At 39.5% G+C, this 20759-nt stretch overlaps 1 protein-coding gene across 1 annotated transcript in view; it reads left to right on the forward strand.

The window, feature by feature from the left end:
- The window catches only part of LOC124146488 (fasciculation and elongation protein zeta-2-like), an 87920-nt gene extending 69629 nt beyond the window's left edge, over positions 1-18291 (forward strand). The window contains exons 5-8 of the mRNA XM_046516801.2: positions 4866-5119; positions 8109-8184; positions 9021-9086; positions 10789-18291. Coding sequence (XP_046372757.1) covers positions 4866-5119; positions 8109-8184; positions 9021-9086; positions 10789-10805 — 413 coding nt within the window. The 3' untranslated portion in view covers positions 10806-18291. The remainder of the gene's footprint in view (positions 1-4865; positions 5120-8108; positions 8185-9020; positions 9087-10788) is intronic.
- The last annotated feature ends 2468 nt before the right edge of the window (positions 18292-20759 follow it).

A 20759-nucleotide genomic window follows, 5' to 3' on the forward strand; every position in this document is an offset into this window, starting at 1 on the left:
CAAGGATTTTTACTCATTATCATCCAAATATGAACGTCAAAACTGTTATTATGCTGGTCAGAGTTTGGAATTTAGGGGGGTCCTGTGGACCTTGAGGTTTGCTGCAGTAGTATTTGAATCTAGGAACCCCTGAATTATAAATGTTTAACATTAGGGTTACAACAAAAAGCCCTTGATTTTCATGTTTATATAGATTTTGAAGACTGCTTATGGATACAATGAATCTTTGTTGGCAACTATGACAAATATACTTCTCAATACAACTTAAAGAACACACTTTGAGGACCTTGAGGTTTGCTGCAGTAGTATTTGAATCTAGGAACCCCTGAATTATAAATGTTTAACATTAGGGTTACAACAAAAAGCCCTTGATTTTCATGTTTATATAGATTTTGAAGACTGCTTATGGATACAATGAATCTTTGTTGGCAACTATGACAAATATACTTCTCAATACAACTTAAAGAACACACTTTGAGGACCTTGAGGTTTGCTGCAGTAGTATTTGAATCTAGGAACCCCTGAATTATAAATGTTTAACATTAGGGTTACAACAAAAAGCCCTTGATTTTCATGTTTATATAGATTTTGAAGACTGCTTATGGATACAATGAATCTTTGTTGGCAACTATGACAAATATACTTCTCAATACAACTTAAAGAACACACTTTGAGGACCTTGAGGTTTGCTGCAGTAGTATTTGAATCTAGGAACCCCTGAATTATAAATGTTTAACATTAGGGTTACAACAAAAAGCCCTTGATTTTCATGTTTATATAGATTTTGAAGACTGCTTATGGATACAATGAATCTTTGTTGGCAACTATGACAAATATACTTCTCAATACAACTTAAAGAACACACTTTGAGGACCTTGAGGTTTGCTGCAGTAGTATTTGAATCTAGGAACCCCTGAATTATAAATGTTTAACATTAGGGTTACAACAAAAAGCCCTTGATTTTCATGTTTATATAGATTTTGAAGACTGCTTATGGATACAATGAATCTTTGTTGGCAACTATGACAAATATACTTCTCAATACAACTTAAAGAACACACTTTGAGGACCTTGAGGTTTGCTGCAGTAGTATTTGAATCTAGGAACCCCTGAATTATAAATGTTTAACATTAGGGTTACAACAAAAAGCCCTTGATTTTCATGTTTATATAGATTTTGAAGACTGCTTATGGATACAATGAATCTTTGTTGGCAACTATGACAAATATACTTCTCAATACAACTTAAAGAACACACTTTGAGGACCTTGAGGTTTGCTGCAGTAGTATTTGAATCTAGGAACCCCTGAATTATAAATGTTTAACATTAGGGTTACAACAAAAAGCCCTTGATTTTCATGTTTATATAGATTTTGAAGACTGCTTATGGATACAATGAATCTTTGTTGGCAACTATGACAAATATACTTCTCAATACAACTTAAAGAACACACTTTGAGGACCTTGAGGTTTGCTGCAGTAGTATTTGAATCTAGGAACCCCTGAATTATAAATGTTTAACATTAGGGTTACAACAAAAAGCCCTTGATTTTCATGTTTATATAGATTTTGAAGACTGCTTATGGATACAATGAATCTTTGTTGGCAACTATGACAAATATACTTCTCAATACAACTTAAAGAACACACTTTGAGGACCTTGAGGTTTGCTGCAGTAGTATTTGAATCTAGGAACCCCTGAATTATAAATGTTTAACATTAGGGTTACAACAAAAAGCCCTTGATTTTCATGTTTATATAGATTTTGAAGACTGCTTATGGATACAATGAATCTTTGTTGGCAACTATGACAAATATACTTCTCAATACAACTTAAAGAACACACTTTGAGGACCTTGAGGTTTGCTGCAGTAGTATTTGAATCTAGAAACCCCTGAATTATAAATGTTTAACATTAGGGTTACAACAAAAAGCCCTTGATTTTCATGTTTATATAGATTTTGAAGACTGCTTATGGATACAATGAATCTTTGTTGGCAACTATGACAAATATACTTCTCAATACAACTTAAAGAACACACTTTGAAGGATGTGTGTTGCAATACCCACCAGCCATGATACATTAACTATAATCATGTAAAAACATTGGGTGTACTTTAACTTCTTTTGAGTACCTAGTATATATCAAATATAATGTAGTTCGGTATAAGCAGGGTGCCAATATTAGCATACAGTGATGATAAGGATTCTCCTGGGACCATAAGATAGTATTGTCCCAAACAATATAAACAATCTAAGGTATTCAAGTTCTGAGGAGTCATTGTACTTGGTTGATGCAAGATGATTTTCAGGGATTTACCTGGGCCTGCTCAGAGCAAATAACTATTGTTTCCCAAATTGCCTGTCAAGTGCACTTTGTTTGCAATCCTGGATTAATTCCTGATTTGGTTGTATTTTATACTAAACCCTTGGAAAGTATGCCCATATATCGGATTTACCATTTGGTATGAACTCAGCTGAACCTTAGCACCCTGAGCATGTTCATAGTTCGATGAAAACATTCCCCACCATTTGATATTAAGAGCATCTTGGGGCACTGTATATGGTTTGCTATCATCAGTAAGCATCAGTGGCCTGGTGTTTGACGGGTGTGCAAGTCTCACAGCAGTCAGTGCCGTAGCCAGCCGAGGGGGCAGTTGCCCCCTCTGGATTTTTTTATAGAAAACAGTTTTATTTGAATAATGAAAATACAAGTTGGGGACAAGTGATACTTGTACAAATATTTGCCCCCCCCGCCCCCAGTCAAAAAAAGTTAACTACGGCCTTGGCAGTACTTGACACCAGTTGCCATTTTCTACAGCAGCAGCATAAACATCTAATCTAATCTAATCTAGAGATTCAGAATAATTATATGTCATATGATCATCCCATATCAGTAAACATGAGGATTTGTTATCATTTGCATGACAAACATTTCCAGAACTTAATTTTTTGCACAGGTCAAGGGAGGTAACTGACAGTCTCATGCCTGTTCTGACCTTCCACACATTAGTGCAATGCATGAGGATTTTCTGACTATGTTCAGTTGACAGGTGACACTACCTGTCATGTACACGGAGCTCTTCAGCTATGAAGGTATATTCACCCATGTGCTCTGAACACTGGGTTCTCCCAAAACTTGGACAGTCCCACTTAACTGAAAGGTTATAATGAAAAGTGGGAATTGACCGAAATACATCACACTCCCAATGTTTACTTAATAGCAAGTTTCAGTGTTACTGGTTGAGATGATATGTTACACTGCTAGGCATTGCCATTGGTATAGTTAACCCGTGAAGATCCGGGGTAGAATAGGTCTTCAGCAGCCCATGCTTGCCATAAAAGGCGACTATGCTTGTCCAGGAAATGCTGGATGTGTTCAAATGCCAGATTCACCTTGATTATGATCCTTGGTCTGTAGGTGCCACACCCACACCCGTGTGTTTCACTGAGGTGGTAAACACCTACAAGCAGTGCAGTTTGACTTGTCAACTGAAATATTGTTCAAGGCGATGTGAAGTCTATTTACTTACGTCATTACACCTTGGATTAATTCACAACATATATAAAGACAAAAAGTATGGCCATAGCATCAAAGTGTCTGTGTGACTTGAACCACTAGTCTGAAGCTAAGTTGCAGTTAAGGTCTGTGAAGATCCGGGGTAGAATAGGACTTAACAACCCATGCTTGCCGTAAAAGGTGACTATGCTTGTTGTAAGAGGTGACTAACGGGATCGGGTGGTCAGGCTCGCTGACTTGGTTGATGCATGTCATTGTATCCCAATGGCATGGATCGATGCTCATGATGTCAATCACTGGATTTTCTGGTCCAGACTCGATTATTTACAGACCTCTGTCATATAGCTGGAATATTGCTGAGTGCGGTGTTAAACAACAAACAAACAAACATTGGTATAGTGTATTATTAACACACTCGCACACACACACACACAAAAGGTGTGTCTGTCGTTCTGTTGCTGCTATCATAGCTGGTGTCAGCAGGTTGTTTTTCATTGATTGGAACATTTGGAACATTACCATGAAGGTACTTACCATGGAATTAGATATTCAAACCAACTCTACAGTCTGTTCCTTGTTTCTAGTGGCCAAGATTGTTACATTTACATGAAACAGATCACATCAGACTTTGGTTGTGTGGGTGTTTTCCTTTTCACTTCTTTAGTAGCAAATTTGCTCAAACATTCTATGAATCGGGTCAGAAAATGTCACAAATACACCAGAGCTGTCTCATGATTGGTTGGCTTTTACATGGCCAGACACCATTGGTCATTTCCAACTAATCCTCAGATCACTTCAGACTAGTCTTTTTTGTAACATAACTAGCTTTTTGGATAATCCAACTAGCCCTTCCAGATTTTCACTTGCTTTGTTCTAGTGGCCTTGTCTACAATGTCTGACCTTGTTGAGTTTTTCCGATAGTCTGTCAGCCACTAGTTTATCCTAGCCAAGACCAGCTGTAATGCAGCTGTTATGTTGCTGGACCACCTCCATGGTCTAGAGGTAGAGCGTCCGCCCGGAGAGCGGAAGGTCCAGGATTCGGTCCCCGTCCGCGTCATACCAAAAGACGTTAAAAGATGGTACTTGTTGTTACCTTGTCTGGCGCTCAACATTAAGGGGCTGAAACAAGGACTGGTCTGCTCGGAGTCAATATACTGTGTTTCACCTCACCTCACCTCACCTGTTATGTTGCTGACTGCAGCATAAAACAGCTTTCACTCACTCACTCACTCACTTAGGTTGTTTTGGTTGGTATATAGTTTGTAAAACGTTCTGTCAAAGAACTTGATTTTTTGTCATGTATCTTGATCCATGATACTGAGCGTGTCCTCCTCTCTTATCCACAGAGCTGAAGGGAATGAGCAACACTGAGCTGCACGAAGTCCTGGCTGAGTATGAGCTGACTATCAAGGAGCTGAACGAGACATTGGTGCATGAGCTGGCCCTGCGCGATGAGCTGGAATACGACAAGGAGCTGAAGAACCAGTTCATCTCTCTCCTACTCACTATCCAGAAGAAGCGGCGCGAAGGCAATGTGGAGAAGAAGAAAAAGAAGAAGTGCAGCGCAAACAACAATGACAATACTACCAGTCCAGGATCGGTGAGTTATAGAATAGGGCTGGAGTTTGTTACCCTGGGAGGATTCTGGATTAGAACAGTCTAAGATCGATCAGTTGTAGAATACGGCTTAAGTTTGTAACCCGGGTCGGATACTGGATCAGAATTCCGGGGTCGCTGATGATCAGTCGGTTATAGAATGCGGCTTGAGTTTGTAACCCTGGGAGGATATTAATGGATTAGAATACCTGGGTCTTCCATGATTGATCAGTTGTAGAATAAGGCTTGAGTTTGTTACCATGGGAGGATACTGGATCAGATTTCCGGGGTCGTCGATGATCAGTCGGTTATAGAATACGGCTTGAGTTTGTTACCCTGGGAGGATACTGGCTTAGAACAGTCTTAAGGTCGGTCAGTTGTAGAATAAGGCTTGAGTTTGTTACCCTGGGAGGATACTGGCTTAGAACAGTCTTAAGGTCGGTCAGTTGTAGAATACAGCTTGAGTTTGTTACCCTGGGAGGATACTGGCTTAGAACAGTTTAAGGTCGGTCAGTTATAGAATACGGCTTGAGTTTGTTACCCTGGGAGGATACTGGCTTAGAACAGTCTAAGGTCGGTCAGTTGTAGAATACGGCTTGAGTTTGTTACCCTGGGAGGATACTGGCTTAGAACAGTCTAAGGTCGGTCAGTTGTAGAATAAGGCTTGAGTTTGTTACCCTGGGAGGATACTGGCTTAGAACAGTCTAAGGTCGGTCAGTTGTAGAATAAGGCTTGAGTTTGTTACCCTGGGAGGATACTGGATCAGATTTCCGGGGTCGTCGATGATCAGTCGGTTATAGAATACGGCTTGAGTTTGTTACCCTGAGAGGATACTGGCTTAGAACAGTCTAAGGTCGGTCAGTTGTAGAATATGGCTTGAGTTTGTTACCCTGGGAGGATACTGGATCAGATTTCCGGGGTCGTCGATGATCAGTCGGTTATAGAATACGGCTTGAGTTTGTTACCCTGGGAGGATACTGGCTTAGAACAGTCTTAAGGTCGGTCAGTTGTAGAATACAGCTTGAGTTTGTTACCCTGGGAGGATACTGGCTTAGAACAGTTTAAGGTCGGTCAGTTATAGAATACGGCTTGAGTTTGTTACCCTGGGAGGATACTGGCTTAGAACAGTCTAAGGTCGGTCAGTTGTAGAATACGGCTTGAGTTTGTTACCCTGAGACGATACTGGCTTAGAACAGTCTAAGGTCGGTCAGTTGTAGAATAAGGCTTGAGTTTGTTACCCTGGGAGGATACTGGCTTAGAACAGTCTAAGGTCGGTCAGTTGTAGAATAAGGCTTGAGTTTGTTACCCTGGGAGGATACTGGATCAGATTTCCGGGGTCGTCGATGATCAGTCGGTTATAGAATACGGCTTGAGTTTGTTACCCTGAGAGGATACTGGCTTAGAACAGTCTAAGGTCGGTCAGTTGTAGAATATGGCTTGAGTTTGTTACCCTGGGAGGATACTGGATCAGATTTCCGGGGTCGTCGATGATCAGTCGGTTATAGAATACGGCTTGAGTTTGTTACCCTGAGAGGATACTGGCTTAGAACAGTCTAAGGTCGGTCAGTTGTAGAATATGGCTTGAGTTTGTTACCCTGGGAGGATACTGGATCAGATTTCCGGGGTCGTCGATGATCAGTCGGTTATAGAATACGGCTTGAGTTTGTTACCCTGAGAGGATACTGGCTTAGAACAGTCTAAGGTCGGTCAGTTATAGAATATGGCTTGAGTTTGTTACCCTGGGAGGATACTGGATCAGATTTCCGCTGTCGTCGATGATCAGTCGGTTATAGAATACGGCTTGAGTTTGTTACCCTGAGAGGATACTGGCTTAGAACAGTCTAAGGTCGGTCAGTTGTAGAATACGGCTTGAGTTTGTTACCCTGGGAGGATACTGGCTTAGAACAGTCTAAGGTCGGTCAGTTGTAGAATAAGGCTTGAGTTTGTTACCCTGGGAGGATACTGGCTTAGAACAGTCTAAGGTCGGTCAGTTGTAGAATAAGGCTTGAGTTTGTTACCCTGGGAGGATACTGGCTTAGAACAGTTTAAGGTCGGTCAGTTATAGAATACGGCTTGAGTTTGTTACCCTGGGAGGATACTGGATCAGATTTCCGCTGTCGTCGATGATCAGTCGGTTATAGAATACGGCTTGAGTTTGTTACCCTGAGAGGATACTGGCTTAGAACAGTCTAAGGTCGGTCAGTTGTAGAATACGGCTTGAGTTTGTTACCCTGGGAGGATACTGGCTTAGAACAGTCTAAGGTCGGTCAGTTGTAGAATAAGGCTTGAGTTTGTTACCCTGGGAGGATACTGGCTTAGAACAGTCTAAGGTCGGTCAGTTGTAGAATAAGGCTTGAGTTTGTTACCCTGGGAGGATACTGGCTTAGAACAGTTTAAGGTCGGTCAGTTATAGAATACGGCTTGAGTTTGTTACCCTGAGAGGATACTGGCTTAGAACAGTCTAAGGTCGGTCAGTTGTAGAATACGGCTTGAGTTTGTTACCCTGAGAGGATACTGGCTTAGAACAGTCTAAGGTCGGTCAGTTATAGAATATGGCTTGAGTTTGTTACCCTGGGAGGATACTGGATCAGATTTCCGCTGTCGTCGATGATCAGTCGGTTATAGAATACGGCTTGAATTTGTTACCCTGGAAGGATACTGGCTTAGAACAGTTTGTAACAAGAACCTCATGGGTTATACTATTAACATTGCTGTCTTCCTGATCTTAGATTAGAATAGAGTGACCCTGATTGTTATTTTTGGTCTGTAAGCATCATTCCCATGCTCATGGGTATCACCATCATCTTCCCACCTTTTCCTCCCACTTTCAGCTGACATGCTGTGATATAACAAAAATACTGTTCAGAGAAACCTTCAGCCCAACTGACTTTGCACACATATTGTAATATTTGATGGGAAATATAGGCTAGGCATCACTGTGATCAGATGACGTCCTGAAGGATGTGTTTGTGATATGGTGACTTGTGTTGCAGTACCTGACTACAGTGATCCCATACCACCTACACCAGGGGCCGCCAACCTCAGAACAGCTCCAGATCTATATCAAAAGTAAGTACAGTGCATCTGGCGGGTGGGAGACTGTATTTCTTGTTAACACCGCATTGTGCAATATTCCAGCTACAGTCAAGTCCGACATGTTTAATCTGACATGGTTGGTTGCATATGATTATGTTGGATTAACGAGTATGTCGGATAAACAAAATTAAGTTCTATCAACCTTCATGATGGAAAATCGGATAACTCCTCGATAAATAACGATACAAACACGCTACTTGTCGACTCGTCTTGCATCAAAACACGCGCTGTGTACTGGCAGGCATATGACTGCGGAGTACGCTGATTACTGTGTCAGATTATCAAGACTGTAATGAGTGATTTCGTTAATAGTTGCAAATTAGTTGTGTCGGGGTGCGAGACTATCGGAATAACGGGTCTAAATAGCTCTGATCTAATCGATTCCCAACAGTCGTGTCGGATAAAGCCAGTTGTCGGATTAACGAGACTTGACTGTATATGACAGCAGTTGTTTGGAAGACAACTTGTTTGCAAAAGGGATGCAGTTAGAATGAGAAACAATGAATTGAAATAATTCAGGCGACAATTTGCATTTGTTAGCCAACATTTAGTCAGTTATTGTTATTTTTGTTTAATGCATTTCTCTAAATGATTTAGTTATGAATTTATTTATACATCAACATGATAACTATGCCTAAACAATTGGGGGAAGGGTCGGCTGCACACAACATATGTGTCATGTGGAACTATCTCAAGCCAATGAGTTCAGGGTTAACAAGTTGTTGCTGCACTTGAAGCTACAATGATGCTACAGAAGTCCAACATCTTTCAAAAATTATAATTTTGCATTATTTTGTTTGTTGTTGCAGTTTTACAGGCCATCAATGAAGACAGCCAGACAGTTCCAACCCTGCTGACTGACTACATCCTCAAAGGTATTGCACCCAGAGAATCATCTATATCATTCTGAAGAATCTCACTGTAAATTAAAGCCTCTAAATTCAAGTTTATTACCACCTGAATTCCCTGAAGGGATATGATGTAGTTTTTACCATGTATAATATATGATGTTGACCGATAGCGATCGCTCAACCATGCAAGTCTTGTATATACACTAATCATCAACAACACACCGGTCTGGCAGCACCTCTTTATTTTATGTCCTTTCTTATGATATCCAGTCTCAGGCAGGTACTTTTTTGAAAATATCCTGTTGGCAAATTTTAAAATGTCCAGCTTGCATTTTTTCGAATCACAGATGGGATCCCAGAGCCCTGGACCTGACATATTAAAATGATCCCTAGACCTGACATATTAAAATGATCCCCGGACCTGCCATATTAAAATGATCCCTGGACCTGACATATTAAAATGATCCCTAGACCTGCCATATTAAAATGATCCCTGGACCTGACATATTAAAATGATCCCTGGACCTGCCATATTAAAATGATCCCTGGACCTGCCATATTAAAATGATTCCTGGACCTGACATATTAAAATGATCCCTGGACCTGCCATATTAAAATGATTCCTGGACCTGACATATTAAAATGATTCCTGGACCTGACATATTAAAATGATCCCTGGACCTGCCATATTAAAATGATCCCTGGACCTGCCATATTAAAATGATCCCTGGACCTGCCATATTAAAATGATCCCTAGACCTGACATATTAAAATGATTCCTGGACCTGACATATTAAAATGATCCCTGGACCTGACATATTAAAATGATCCCTGGACCTGACATATTAAAATGATCCCTGGACCTGACATATTAAAATGATTCCTGGACCTGAGATATTAAAATGATCCCTGGACCTGACATATTAAAATGATCCCTAGACCTGAGATATTAAAATGATCCCTGGACCTGACATATTAAAATGATCCCTGGACCTGCCATATTAAAATGATCCCTGGACCTGCCATATTAAAATGATTCCTGGACCTGACATATTAAAATGATCCCTGGACCTGCCTTATTAAAATGATCCCTGGACCTGACATATTAAAATGATTCCTGGACCTGACATATTAAAATGATCCCTGGACCTGACATATTAAAATGATCCCTGGACCTGCCATATTAAAATGATCCCTGGACCTGCCATATTAAAATTATCCCTAGACCTGACATATTAAAATGATTCCTGGACCTGACATATTAAAATGATCCCTGGACCTGACATATTAAAATGATCCCTGGACCTGACATATTAAAATGATCCCTAGACCTGACATATTAAAATGATTCCTGGACCTGACATATTAAAATGATCCCTGAAACCAACTGTGACTTTGGGAAAAGTCACTTCGTTATTTGGAAATGAAAAACATTTTTATCCATGGTTGATATGATTGCTCACAATGCAGCAGTGGAATAATTACGTGCAACTCTTCCAGCACAGTATTGCTGGTGTATCAGTCTACAAACCCACATTGGGCTCTTGGCATCATTTTCAGTAGATTTCAGTGTTATCATATGGACTATTATTAACTGAGCTGACTGGACCTCATAGAATTTTACAAGACTGGGGCTTCAGACCAGTGGCTAAGTCACAGACGATTATATTGCTTGGTACTATGTTGTAAGATGCAATATTTAATCTCATGTTTTCTTTCTTTGCAGTCCTTTGCCCGACATAATAAGATATAGCCTGCCACTGGAGGGCGTTGGTCATAATATTCCGCCACGATCCCGCTGAATTATCGACAAGATGCTGCCATCATTGCAACATCAAGCTATCACTGCAGACGTTAAATACAGCTTGTAGTATTATCAGAGTTAACACCCACTTCACCCAGCGCTTGTCTCTACCATGTTTACAAAAACATTATGGAGAATATCTGCCGACTGTGAAATAACTGGTATGGTTAAAGGGAGATAAATACTGACAGACTTAGTTTAAGGCCAGTTTTCAAGCTGTTTGACAGGGGGAAGTTTTTCTTAATATTGACAACTGTTTGCTAAAGCTTCTAAAAAACTTTCTCTCTGGCAAACAGTCAGTATGAAGTGAAAAAACAACAACATTTTAGCAGTGACTTAAATCTTGGTTTCCAGAATACGCAAAGCGGCTATCAAATTCAAATGAAACAAGGTGTTCTTGAAGTGGGTGTTATCTCTGCTATGGCTAGTATTGATCAGTGTCAGAGCGGTGTCTCTGTCTTCAACTTCATATACAGCACTGTACATTTCAGCAAATCATTTCCGTTGACTATGTTATAGCTATGGTTACTGACATTGGTGTTGTTATAACACATGAAATGTACATGGTACTTACATGTCAGTATCAATTGAGTGATTTTTTCCACAAAGCTTTAACAGCTTCTGAAAGTTGGCGCGTGTTGTGTGAATCAGTAATCGAGTTTCTGTGGTATGCTTGATGATGTTTATCATTGATACAGTATGAAACTCTTCATTGGAGTTCACAGCGTTTTCTCATGAAGGGCAATTAAGATGATAGAGGTTTATAGAGGGACATATAGAGTAGAAGGTTTCAGGAGTATTTTGCCTGAATTTACAATTCGCCCTTTGTGTGTCCAGTTTAATATATAAGCGTTTTGCTGGCATGTTAGTGTGTATTTTCACTCTATTCATAGCTCACTATGGGCACATGTGCAAATAATATATACTGTAAAATGTACATTTCTGCTTTGTTTTATAAAGCTTTTTGTGCCAGATGTGAATATTTCTGCAATATTTCCCATGTAGGCACAACAATGACTGTGCACGATTGTATGCACATATCAGTGTGAAATAGTGACATATTTATATCTTTTCAATATTGATATCACCATGGAGATTTTCTTGGTAGATGCTTTCTATACTACTCAAAACAAGTAAGCTTGTTCGAAGCTTGTGCGATGCAATGCCCACCAGCAATGACTGATAACCATAGTCATATGAAACAATCGGGTGTTCTTTAACTTTGTTCGAGTAGTATATTTATGTTACACTGTAGTTTTCATATGCCAGTGACATAGGAATCTGGTTTTAGCAATTTCCTAAGAATTAAACCATGTTTTATGGGCAGTGTCTATCTATCAACATATATGTTTAGATTTCTTTTTGCATTAAATACTAAAGTATAAGAGTTTAATATGATTTGGTGCGAAATCCTAGGTGTTTACGTAGATAGTTACCCTAATCTGTTCCCTATAGCAGTGTTTTTATTTGATCTGATAGTGTAGTCATAGCAACTAACTCTATCTGGCAGCATCGTGTAATATCAAAATGCTTTCTTCAAAAGCAACACTGATTTGCAGTAATGTAGATATAACACATACTTGTTGTGATTTTCAATTCACAGTTGTTTCTCTGATCTGTAAATATTGAAAGATGGAGTATAGCATCAAATTGCATATTAGTGACTTTAGTTCTTCTGTGATGAATCTTTGAATTCTAATGTTAGAGTATATTTTATCTGATCTAAGCATTCCATCTGTTTCTTTACGACTTGGCTGATGGAGAAGGAGTCTAAAAATCGGACATGAATCCTAGGAAAGATGGTGTTACTGTTAGATATTGATGTTACTTTCTCCTTGAAGATTTGTCTGAGTATGTAAATCAAACAGGTATGAAATGAAATTATTAATTAGAAAATTAGTAAGTGATCCAATCAAATCAGACAGTTGTCAAAATACAACATTGTGATGGAACGGTGATATGTACAATGTTATTGTTGACTATGTATCAGAACACTAGGTTTGTGTATAGTGTAAACTGTTGTATATGGGTTAATATGTTTAACACAAAATAGAAATGTTGCTGCAAAATTCAACCCCAAAAGTAACATCTAAAGCACCAAGGAGCTAGGACGAAGAAGGAACTGTTGAAATCAAATTCTTATATTGATCATTTGATGATATTCAAACCAAAATCACATTTCGCCGCCGTGGGAACATCTAATATCCATGGCAATGTACCATCTGTCTCTGAAACCAGCTTGACTGGATATCATTTCATTGTATATATCGTACATAATACCCACATCAGGTACATGTCTTGTGCTCTTTGCTGTACTAAGAGACTCCATATATCTCCACTGTGTGCATGCATGTACGTCACGGAGTCATGATGTTTGGTGCTTCATTTACCCTGTGTTTGTGTCGATGTGTGATCATTCCTTATGCAGCCATTGCAGTTAGTGTTTGTGATGGGGGAGTTTTTTGTGGGGATGCATCATGGGATGGCTGAGGTGACGATATTCAAATAGGGTACGAGGATGGATGTACGGATCAAGTTTATGGAAGGTTGAGGGAACAGCAGTCATGATAACTTAGCTTTGGAATTTTTCAGCTATTGGCAATAAATTGAATCACCAGGGCCTGTGTTCCACATAGCGATAGTAGCGCTAAGATGATCGTAACTCCCATAATTTAACATAGACTTACGACAGTCGTAGCACTACAATTGCTTTGTGGAACGGGGCCCAGAAAATGATTACTGTATCTACTCACCCATCTTATTAGAGTGGGGATGATTTCTTATTGAAAATGGGGGGGGGGGGCTTTTCTTTTCAACAAATAATGGTAATAGTTATTGGGTATGTTTGGGACATCTGACATTCTGAGTTCCGAACCAAGTGTCAGGACAAATATTGGTGATATGTGGGGTGGCTTCTGTTTGGTAAGAGCAGCAGGAAAAGTCCCACACCCTAATACAAGGCCTCTTGTGCACAGTGTACCTATTACATAAATGAGTCATTGAACAGGTTGGTAGTATAAAAAAATGTAAAGTCAGAATTTAAAATGTTAAAGAAAATTAGTATTGGACACTGCTAAGAAAATGATTGCATTAAAACAAAAATATTCCTCATGTGTTAATCTGTTGCCGGTAGCCATTGTCGGCTGATGGTTCGTCCCTGTAATTGTGATGCGTCCCTGATTGGCTGTGCTGTAGTTTATAAGTTGACCTTGAATGTCGTCCCTGCAGCATCTCCATGATGTTCTCAATGTAGTGGTTCTGTTTTACTGACAGCTGCAGCCTCCTTGCTGATGTTTGTCTTATTGTTTATGTGATTAGTGCTCAGGGGAGATCACTCCGTCAAGTGTTGTCCACTTGCTTTCACAAAGTGGACAAATGTATACATGGCCACCAGTGAATGTGCACCTAAAAATCATATCCTTAATTAAGTAATTACTGATTAACCTGGTGAAAATGCTGTTTTGACTGCTACCATTTGATAACTTCAAAAAGTAACATTGACAAACTTGCAATTTTTTATTGTTCTGTTTTGAAGGGACATTATTTGTAATTTTAAATATCATTGACATTTGTAACAATGTATTGATGTGGTAAAATGTGTCAAAACTTTAAATGATCAATAGTTTCTACAAAAAAGAACACAGTGTTATAATATCATAGCACTGTCTCAGAATTTTGGATGTTGAGATTTTCTGGTGGATAATTCATGGCTTTTTACATAGCTGCCAAGTTATATCTGTTCGATGAAGGATTTTCCTTTGAAGGATGTTGTGATTGGAAAAGGTGTTAGTTATGCTTGTTACTGTTACCACTGTACAGTACCCCATTCGAGGCCATTCACACGGTGCAAATAGTGAATACATGTTGTTGCTTTCAACACACTTCCATGTGTAAACATCAAAACACACAAAACTGTTTGATTATGTTAAAGAAATTGAAAGATAATTTTTTTAGTTTGAGCAGGTGTATTGTAAGTCCAATAAAAAAATATTTTATCCATCGATTCATGACACCCCAACAATGACACGGTCTTACATTCACACATGACTACAGGTTAACACTGTTAGAAATTGGCACTAGTCCTGTAGTCCTTGCGGGGCCGTCGGGTAGCCAAGTGGTTAAAGCGTTCGCTCGTCACGCCGAAGACCCGGGTTCGATTCCCGACATGGGTACAATGTGTGAAGCCCATTCCTGGTGTCCCCCGCCGTGATATTGCTGGAATATTGCTAAAAGCAGCGTAAAACCAAACTCACTCACTCACTCACACTCACTGTAGTCCTTGCCAAACTGCCCAATAGTTAAGGTATCATAAGGACTAGTAGAAATTTACCATTTTTAAGGGTTTTGCTATATGTTATCATTATAAGGACTAGTGGACAAAAAATGTTAGTTTCTGCCACTGAGGTATGCATTAATACTTTCAAGAATCTCAGCAGATTCATCCGTTTCTGTGGTAGATGCCATGAGAATGTATCAGTATGTTGCTTGGCAACAATGCAGTAACTGAGATGTATGGGAACTTGCACCGTTAACACCAAAGCTCCTGTGAATTGTGTTGGAATGCTAGTCATCTTGCAGTCCTAGTTGCCCTGTGTGAATGAACCTGTAAACCGTTAGATGTTGTACCTTGTGCTTTGTGTCTTTCAAAACTTGATGAAGTACACCAGTATATTTTCCAACTTTCTGTCCACATATCGATATTAGTTTGTTGAAAACATGATGTCTGTGATTCCATGGAAATTAATCGTGACCTCGCAAGCATAATCATGTGTAACAGAATCAGAAGCTGTCGTTTGTCGCCATGTTCATCACAATTTGAACAAACTAAGTTCACAGCTACACAAAAACTTGCCTTATTACAACACTGTTTATCCTGGCCTCAGCTACTCCACTATAACATACCATGTTGTGTTGTCAGAATTGTATTAGGCTTCAACAGATCAATCATGTTATCTTTCAAAGGGGGGGTGGGCGGTCGGGTAGCCTAGTGGTTAAAGCGTTCGCTCGTCACGCCGAAGACCCGGGTTCGAATCCCGACATGGGTACAATGTGTGAAGCCCATTTCTGGTGTCCCCCGCCGTGATATTGCTGGAATATTGCTAAAAGCGGCGTAAAACCATACTCACTCACTCACTCAAAGGGGTGGTAAAGGTGGTCGCGTGTCACACTAGCGTCCCGGGTTTGATGACCCACATGGGTACAAAGTGTGAAAGACTTTTATGGTGCCCCCAGTCATGATGTATCAGGAATGTAAGCGGTATTAAAAAAAGTCACAAGAGTTTTTTAGAAAGTAACAAATTCTGGATTGCTAGCACACCTGATAACAAATATATTAAATATTCTTTAATTGCAATCAGTTAACACACTCTTGTCATCAACCTGTCGAAACGGGACTAACATAATGGGACTGACAAACCCAAGAAATGTGTTTGTCTCTTGGAAAATCGTTTTGTATTTCATTTGTTCTCAAAGTCGGCAAAACCGGTTTTCTCAATCATTGACAGGCAAACTTTCTTTCACGAAGATAAAATGATTGATCCTTAAGTGCTTCCTTAAGACCGATGTTGACACTGCTAGATCGTAACCAGATTTGTACACAAAGACATTCACTTCCATCTTTCGTTTCAAAGAATCATATGTCCTGTCTTGTGTTGATGCTTTTGTCCCATGTGTCCATGAAATAATCATTATCCTGTGTTTCACCATATTGCATAATCCACATGATTTACATGCTCCATCCATTGTGTTTACAAGTTCGTGCCATTAGAAAGATTTGCCAATATGATCAAACCTCGCCATCGCTGTCAAGGCCTCTCTTCACATGTGAACATTGAGCAAATTGAGTTTTACCCTTGGTTGGAGATTTTATTGTATATCCTTGTCATATTTGATCAAATAACGGAGATTGAGAAGTTGTGAATGGTATGTGGAGGTTGTCAAGGTTGAATTATCAATCACCAAGGATTATTTATGTTTCTGAAGATGTTCTGGTTTGGTCCACACTCATGAAGAGAGTCAGATGTGGGTTACCCTCTAAGGTGGAATGTTCGCACTATAAAATTCAATATTCATCATGTGCAATATGAAGAAAGGCAAAACAATATTCTTTCATTTCGAGGCCTTGTTTTGTTTTTCAGATTTGTGGCATTAGTCTGCAAAGGCATTTCTACCTTAAGTATTTGAGACTTACCCCCATCCCATGTCTCTTGATGTACTATTTCCGACATTAGTCAGCAACTGCTTAAACTGTGAGTTGTGTTTAGTGATGATGGACACAGATGGTGGAAGCTGATGGTGGACTGATTCACGTTCACATCAATAAAAATGCTTCATTAGATATTAAGTTAACATTAAGTTGAGAACATTCTATCCTCACTTTAAAACCAGTGGTTCATTTCAGAAAGTGATCATAGCAACACAAGTATCACAGCTGCTGTTTTAAGGTAGACTTATGTCAGTCTTCTCTGTGAGGGCGCGGTAGGGTAGCCTTGTGGTTTTTCCTCGTCTGCTGAAGTTATGGCTTCCCATACATGGGTACAATATGAAAAGCCCATTTTTGGTGTTCCCCAGCCATGATATTGCTAGAATATGGCTAAAAGTGGTGTAAAACCCAACTCACTCACTCACTTATCTTTTGAGACTTTTGAGAAACGGCACCCTGGAATCCCTCTTCAGGGAAGTATCGTTACCTTATGACTGACATAAGTTTATGTTCAAGTATACAAGTTAGGACATTCATAACGCTACCATCACATATGAAAGGTTATATTGGACAGTATGTAGGTCTACTTTAGTACCAGGTCTCTGTGGTGTCAGGATAACTTATTCAGTAACTATGTGTGTCCCTTCAGCTGTTCTCCAGCAGCCTGTTGCTCTGTTAACTAGCCTGGTCTAACACTGTAGCTCTCTGAGCTAGGTTGTTCCCATCCATGAGTGTTATAGAAGTGTAAAGTGGGTCTTTGAGTCATCCTTGAGCCTACCTTAGTTACCCTTATTCCCAACACTGGGTGTTTGAGATAGTTTGAAGTGCTACTGTGGATCTCAAAAGCCATATATCCATCTTTAATTCATTGAGCTAGCCAACTGATAACTAAGAACTGTGAGCTAGCTATAGATGAAGCCCATGGTCTGCAGTTCATGTTGACTGGGTTAGACTGAATACATCCTTAGGTCTCTGCACTAGTTTAAGTGCTAGTGTCGTATCCGCACTAGTTTAAGTGTTGGTGTGGTCTCTGAGATCACATGTAGTACTGCATGGGCCATGTCTGTGGTGTCCTGCAGACACGCTGAGCCAGACTTGTGGATCACTTGTACATAAAGCAGCAGTGTTGGCCATCATGAAGTGGGTCAGGCTGTTACCAGGTCCTCTTTGTTGTATGACAGTGTAGCTAGAAACTGTTTCAAATAAACTGTGCTTTGTCAAAACTGCTTTTCTTTTGTCATGTGTTAATGGTTGATAATGCTCTCTGTACATGTGCATATTAACCATGAAGATCCGGGGAAGAAAAGGTCTTCAGCAAACCATGCTTGACATAAAAGGCGACTATGCTTTTCGTGGGAGGCGACTAATAGGATTGGGTAGTCAGATTTGCGGACTTGGTTGATGCATGTCATTGTATCTCAATTGCGTGATTGTTGATCATGATGTCAATCACTGGATTGTCTGGTCCATCTGCATAAAGATTCAGAATGACAGAGTGACATCCCACAAGACAGTATGACAAGAGGGATGACTTTCCAATAGTCTTTCATGTCAAGCAATATTTCAGCAGCTCCCTCCTTTGGTGTCTACATTTCACATCCTCAAAAGTTGTTTGATCATGGTTATAACATTCAAGACCTTAGTAAAGCTTTCAAAACTTTTTATGGTAGACATGTTGAGAACAATTTGATGCATCGTTACAAAAATTATGTCTGATGCAATTCCCAATTTTGACTTGCTCATGTGTTTTCTCAGGTGGACAATTTACTTTATATGTGCCGCAATATATGTTGACTTTTTCGCCAACTGCAGGTACCATCGCTATTTCATTCATAAACACATGCTCATGATATAGTTAGAATCGTACAATATGCTCTGCTTTGAGCAGAGAATTCTTATGACTGCCGAAAGGGGTTTGTCAGTTTTGTTTACAATGTTTGGCCAACGAAAGTTTTATTTGCTCTAAAGTGCAACGTTGTCCCAACGTATGGAAGGAAATTCGCCAACGTCAGTCCAACGTTAATGTAACGCCCTTCGTCAACGCTATGCCAAGCTCTTATAAAGTTATTAGGGTTGTCTATAATTGGAGGGTGTGCTGCTACCATGATACGGATTATCAAGTCAAGAATAACATAACTGTAGTCGTTTACAGTACCTGATACAAATAACTCTCCCCATAAATATCAGCCTTTATAACAGCCACTTACTGACGAGGACTGTGTTTGAATTAATAATATATGTAATGATGAAAGATAAAACGAAAACATACTGGAAGCCATTCGGTTTGTGTTTTTATGGCATTGAAAACCGTGTTCAGTCAGCTGGTTTGACTTTTGCGATTTTTAAAATTCTCTCACGCTTTCGTACGTATCCCTACCACTGTCTCATGGCAGTTTCAATGTCTGTTTTTGCGCTGGCTTTGTTTGTTTGTTGTACAACACCGCACTGAGTAATAATTTCAGCTGTATGACGGGGCGAGTTTGAACCAAACAATCCAGTGATTGACGCCATGCACATCGACCTACGCAATTTGCATACGATGACATGCATTAACCAAGCCAGCGAGCCCTGACCACCTCTAATACGACAAGCATGGATTGCTTCAGGGTTTGCCCTGGCTATAAATTGGTTTTGCGAAACTGCTTTTTGCAGAAGCGACTGGAAACCATGATTACGTTATTAATTTATCAGTTATTTACAGGATAATGGATGGGGGCGGCGACATTCTATTTGGCATTCCGGCGATTGGTCCAAGCATGTACCAGGTGGCGGTTAACAATGACTTAATGTTGATTAAATAACTATATCATATATATTGGGGATTTTATCTGTTAATTTCTAAAACATATGCGAGTGTGTGCGTGTTTTAATAACGTTTATATACTCTATATGCTAAGTCATCACTGTGCCGGAGTGTGGTCACAGACTATGTTTTTACAATGACGTCACAACCACGTGATGTTTGCTAAAAGCGCACGTCGTTGTGCACAGTCACTATAATAACAACACTTACTCTCGAAGACCTACCCATCTCCAAATCAGAAATTAAAAGTGTCAACAAACAAAAAATCACCAAAAAATGGCATAACCTATATAAAAACTCAAATAGCCAAATCAAAAAGGTTCTAAAAAAAACCCTAACCAAACCAAAAATTCTACATCCGTCCAAAAGAATCGACAGAGTAATCACTAAACTCCAAACAAGACATACCAACCTAAATAACCACCTCAAAATAATAAGAAAACACGCAACAGGAACCTGCCCACATTGCAAACAACAAGAAACCCCAGAACACGCACTCATACACTGCACCCACTACCTAACACACCGAACTACACTACAAACCACCCTAAATCTAAATAAGGCTCTTACTCTAGAAGCAATCCTAAATACACAAAATAAAATAGAAAAATTCAAAGCCTTAGGCGTATACTTAATCAAAACAGGACTAATAAATCGCATTTAAAACCCCAGTAAACTACCAATCTCCAATATAAGTAAGTAAGTAAGTAAGTCGAAGACAAAATACTAATTATTAGTTAAAGTATAGTTGCAGTAAAATGCTGAGGCTGTGATATATTGACGCATGAAAACAAGGTACAAAATAAACAAACATTTAGCGTCTTGGACATTTTATACATAGAAACAAACGAAATTGATAAAGCGCAACTGCTTCACAACTGTAAATTA

This window comes from Haliotis rufescens, unplaced genomic scaffold, assembly GCF_023055435.1.
Source record: "Haliotis rufescens isolate VD_foot unplaced genomic scaffold, xgHalRufe1.0.p SCAF_3, whole genome shotgun sequence".
Classification (NCBI taxonomy): domain Eukaryota; kingdom Metazoa; phylum Mollusca; class Gastropoda; order Lepetellida; family Haliotidae; genus Haliotis; species Haliotis rufescens.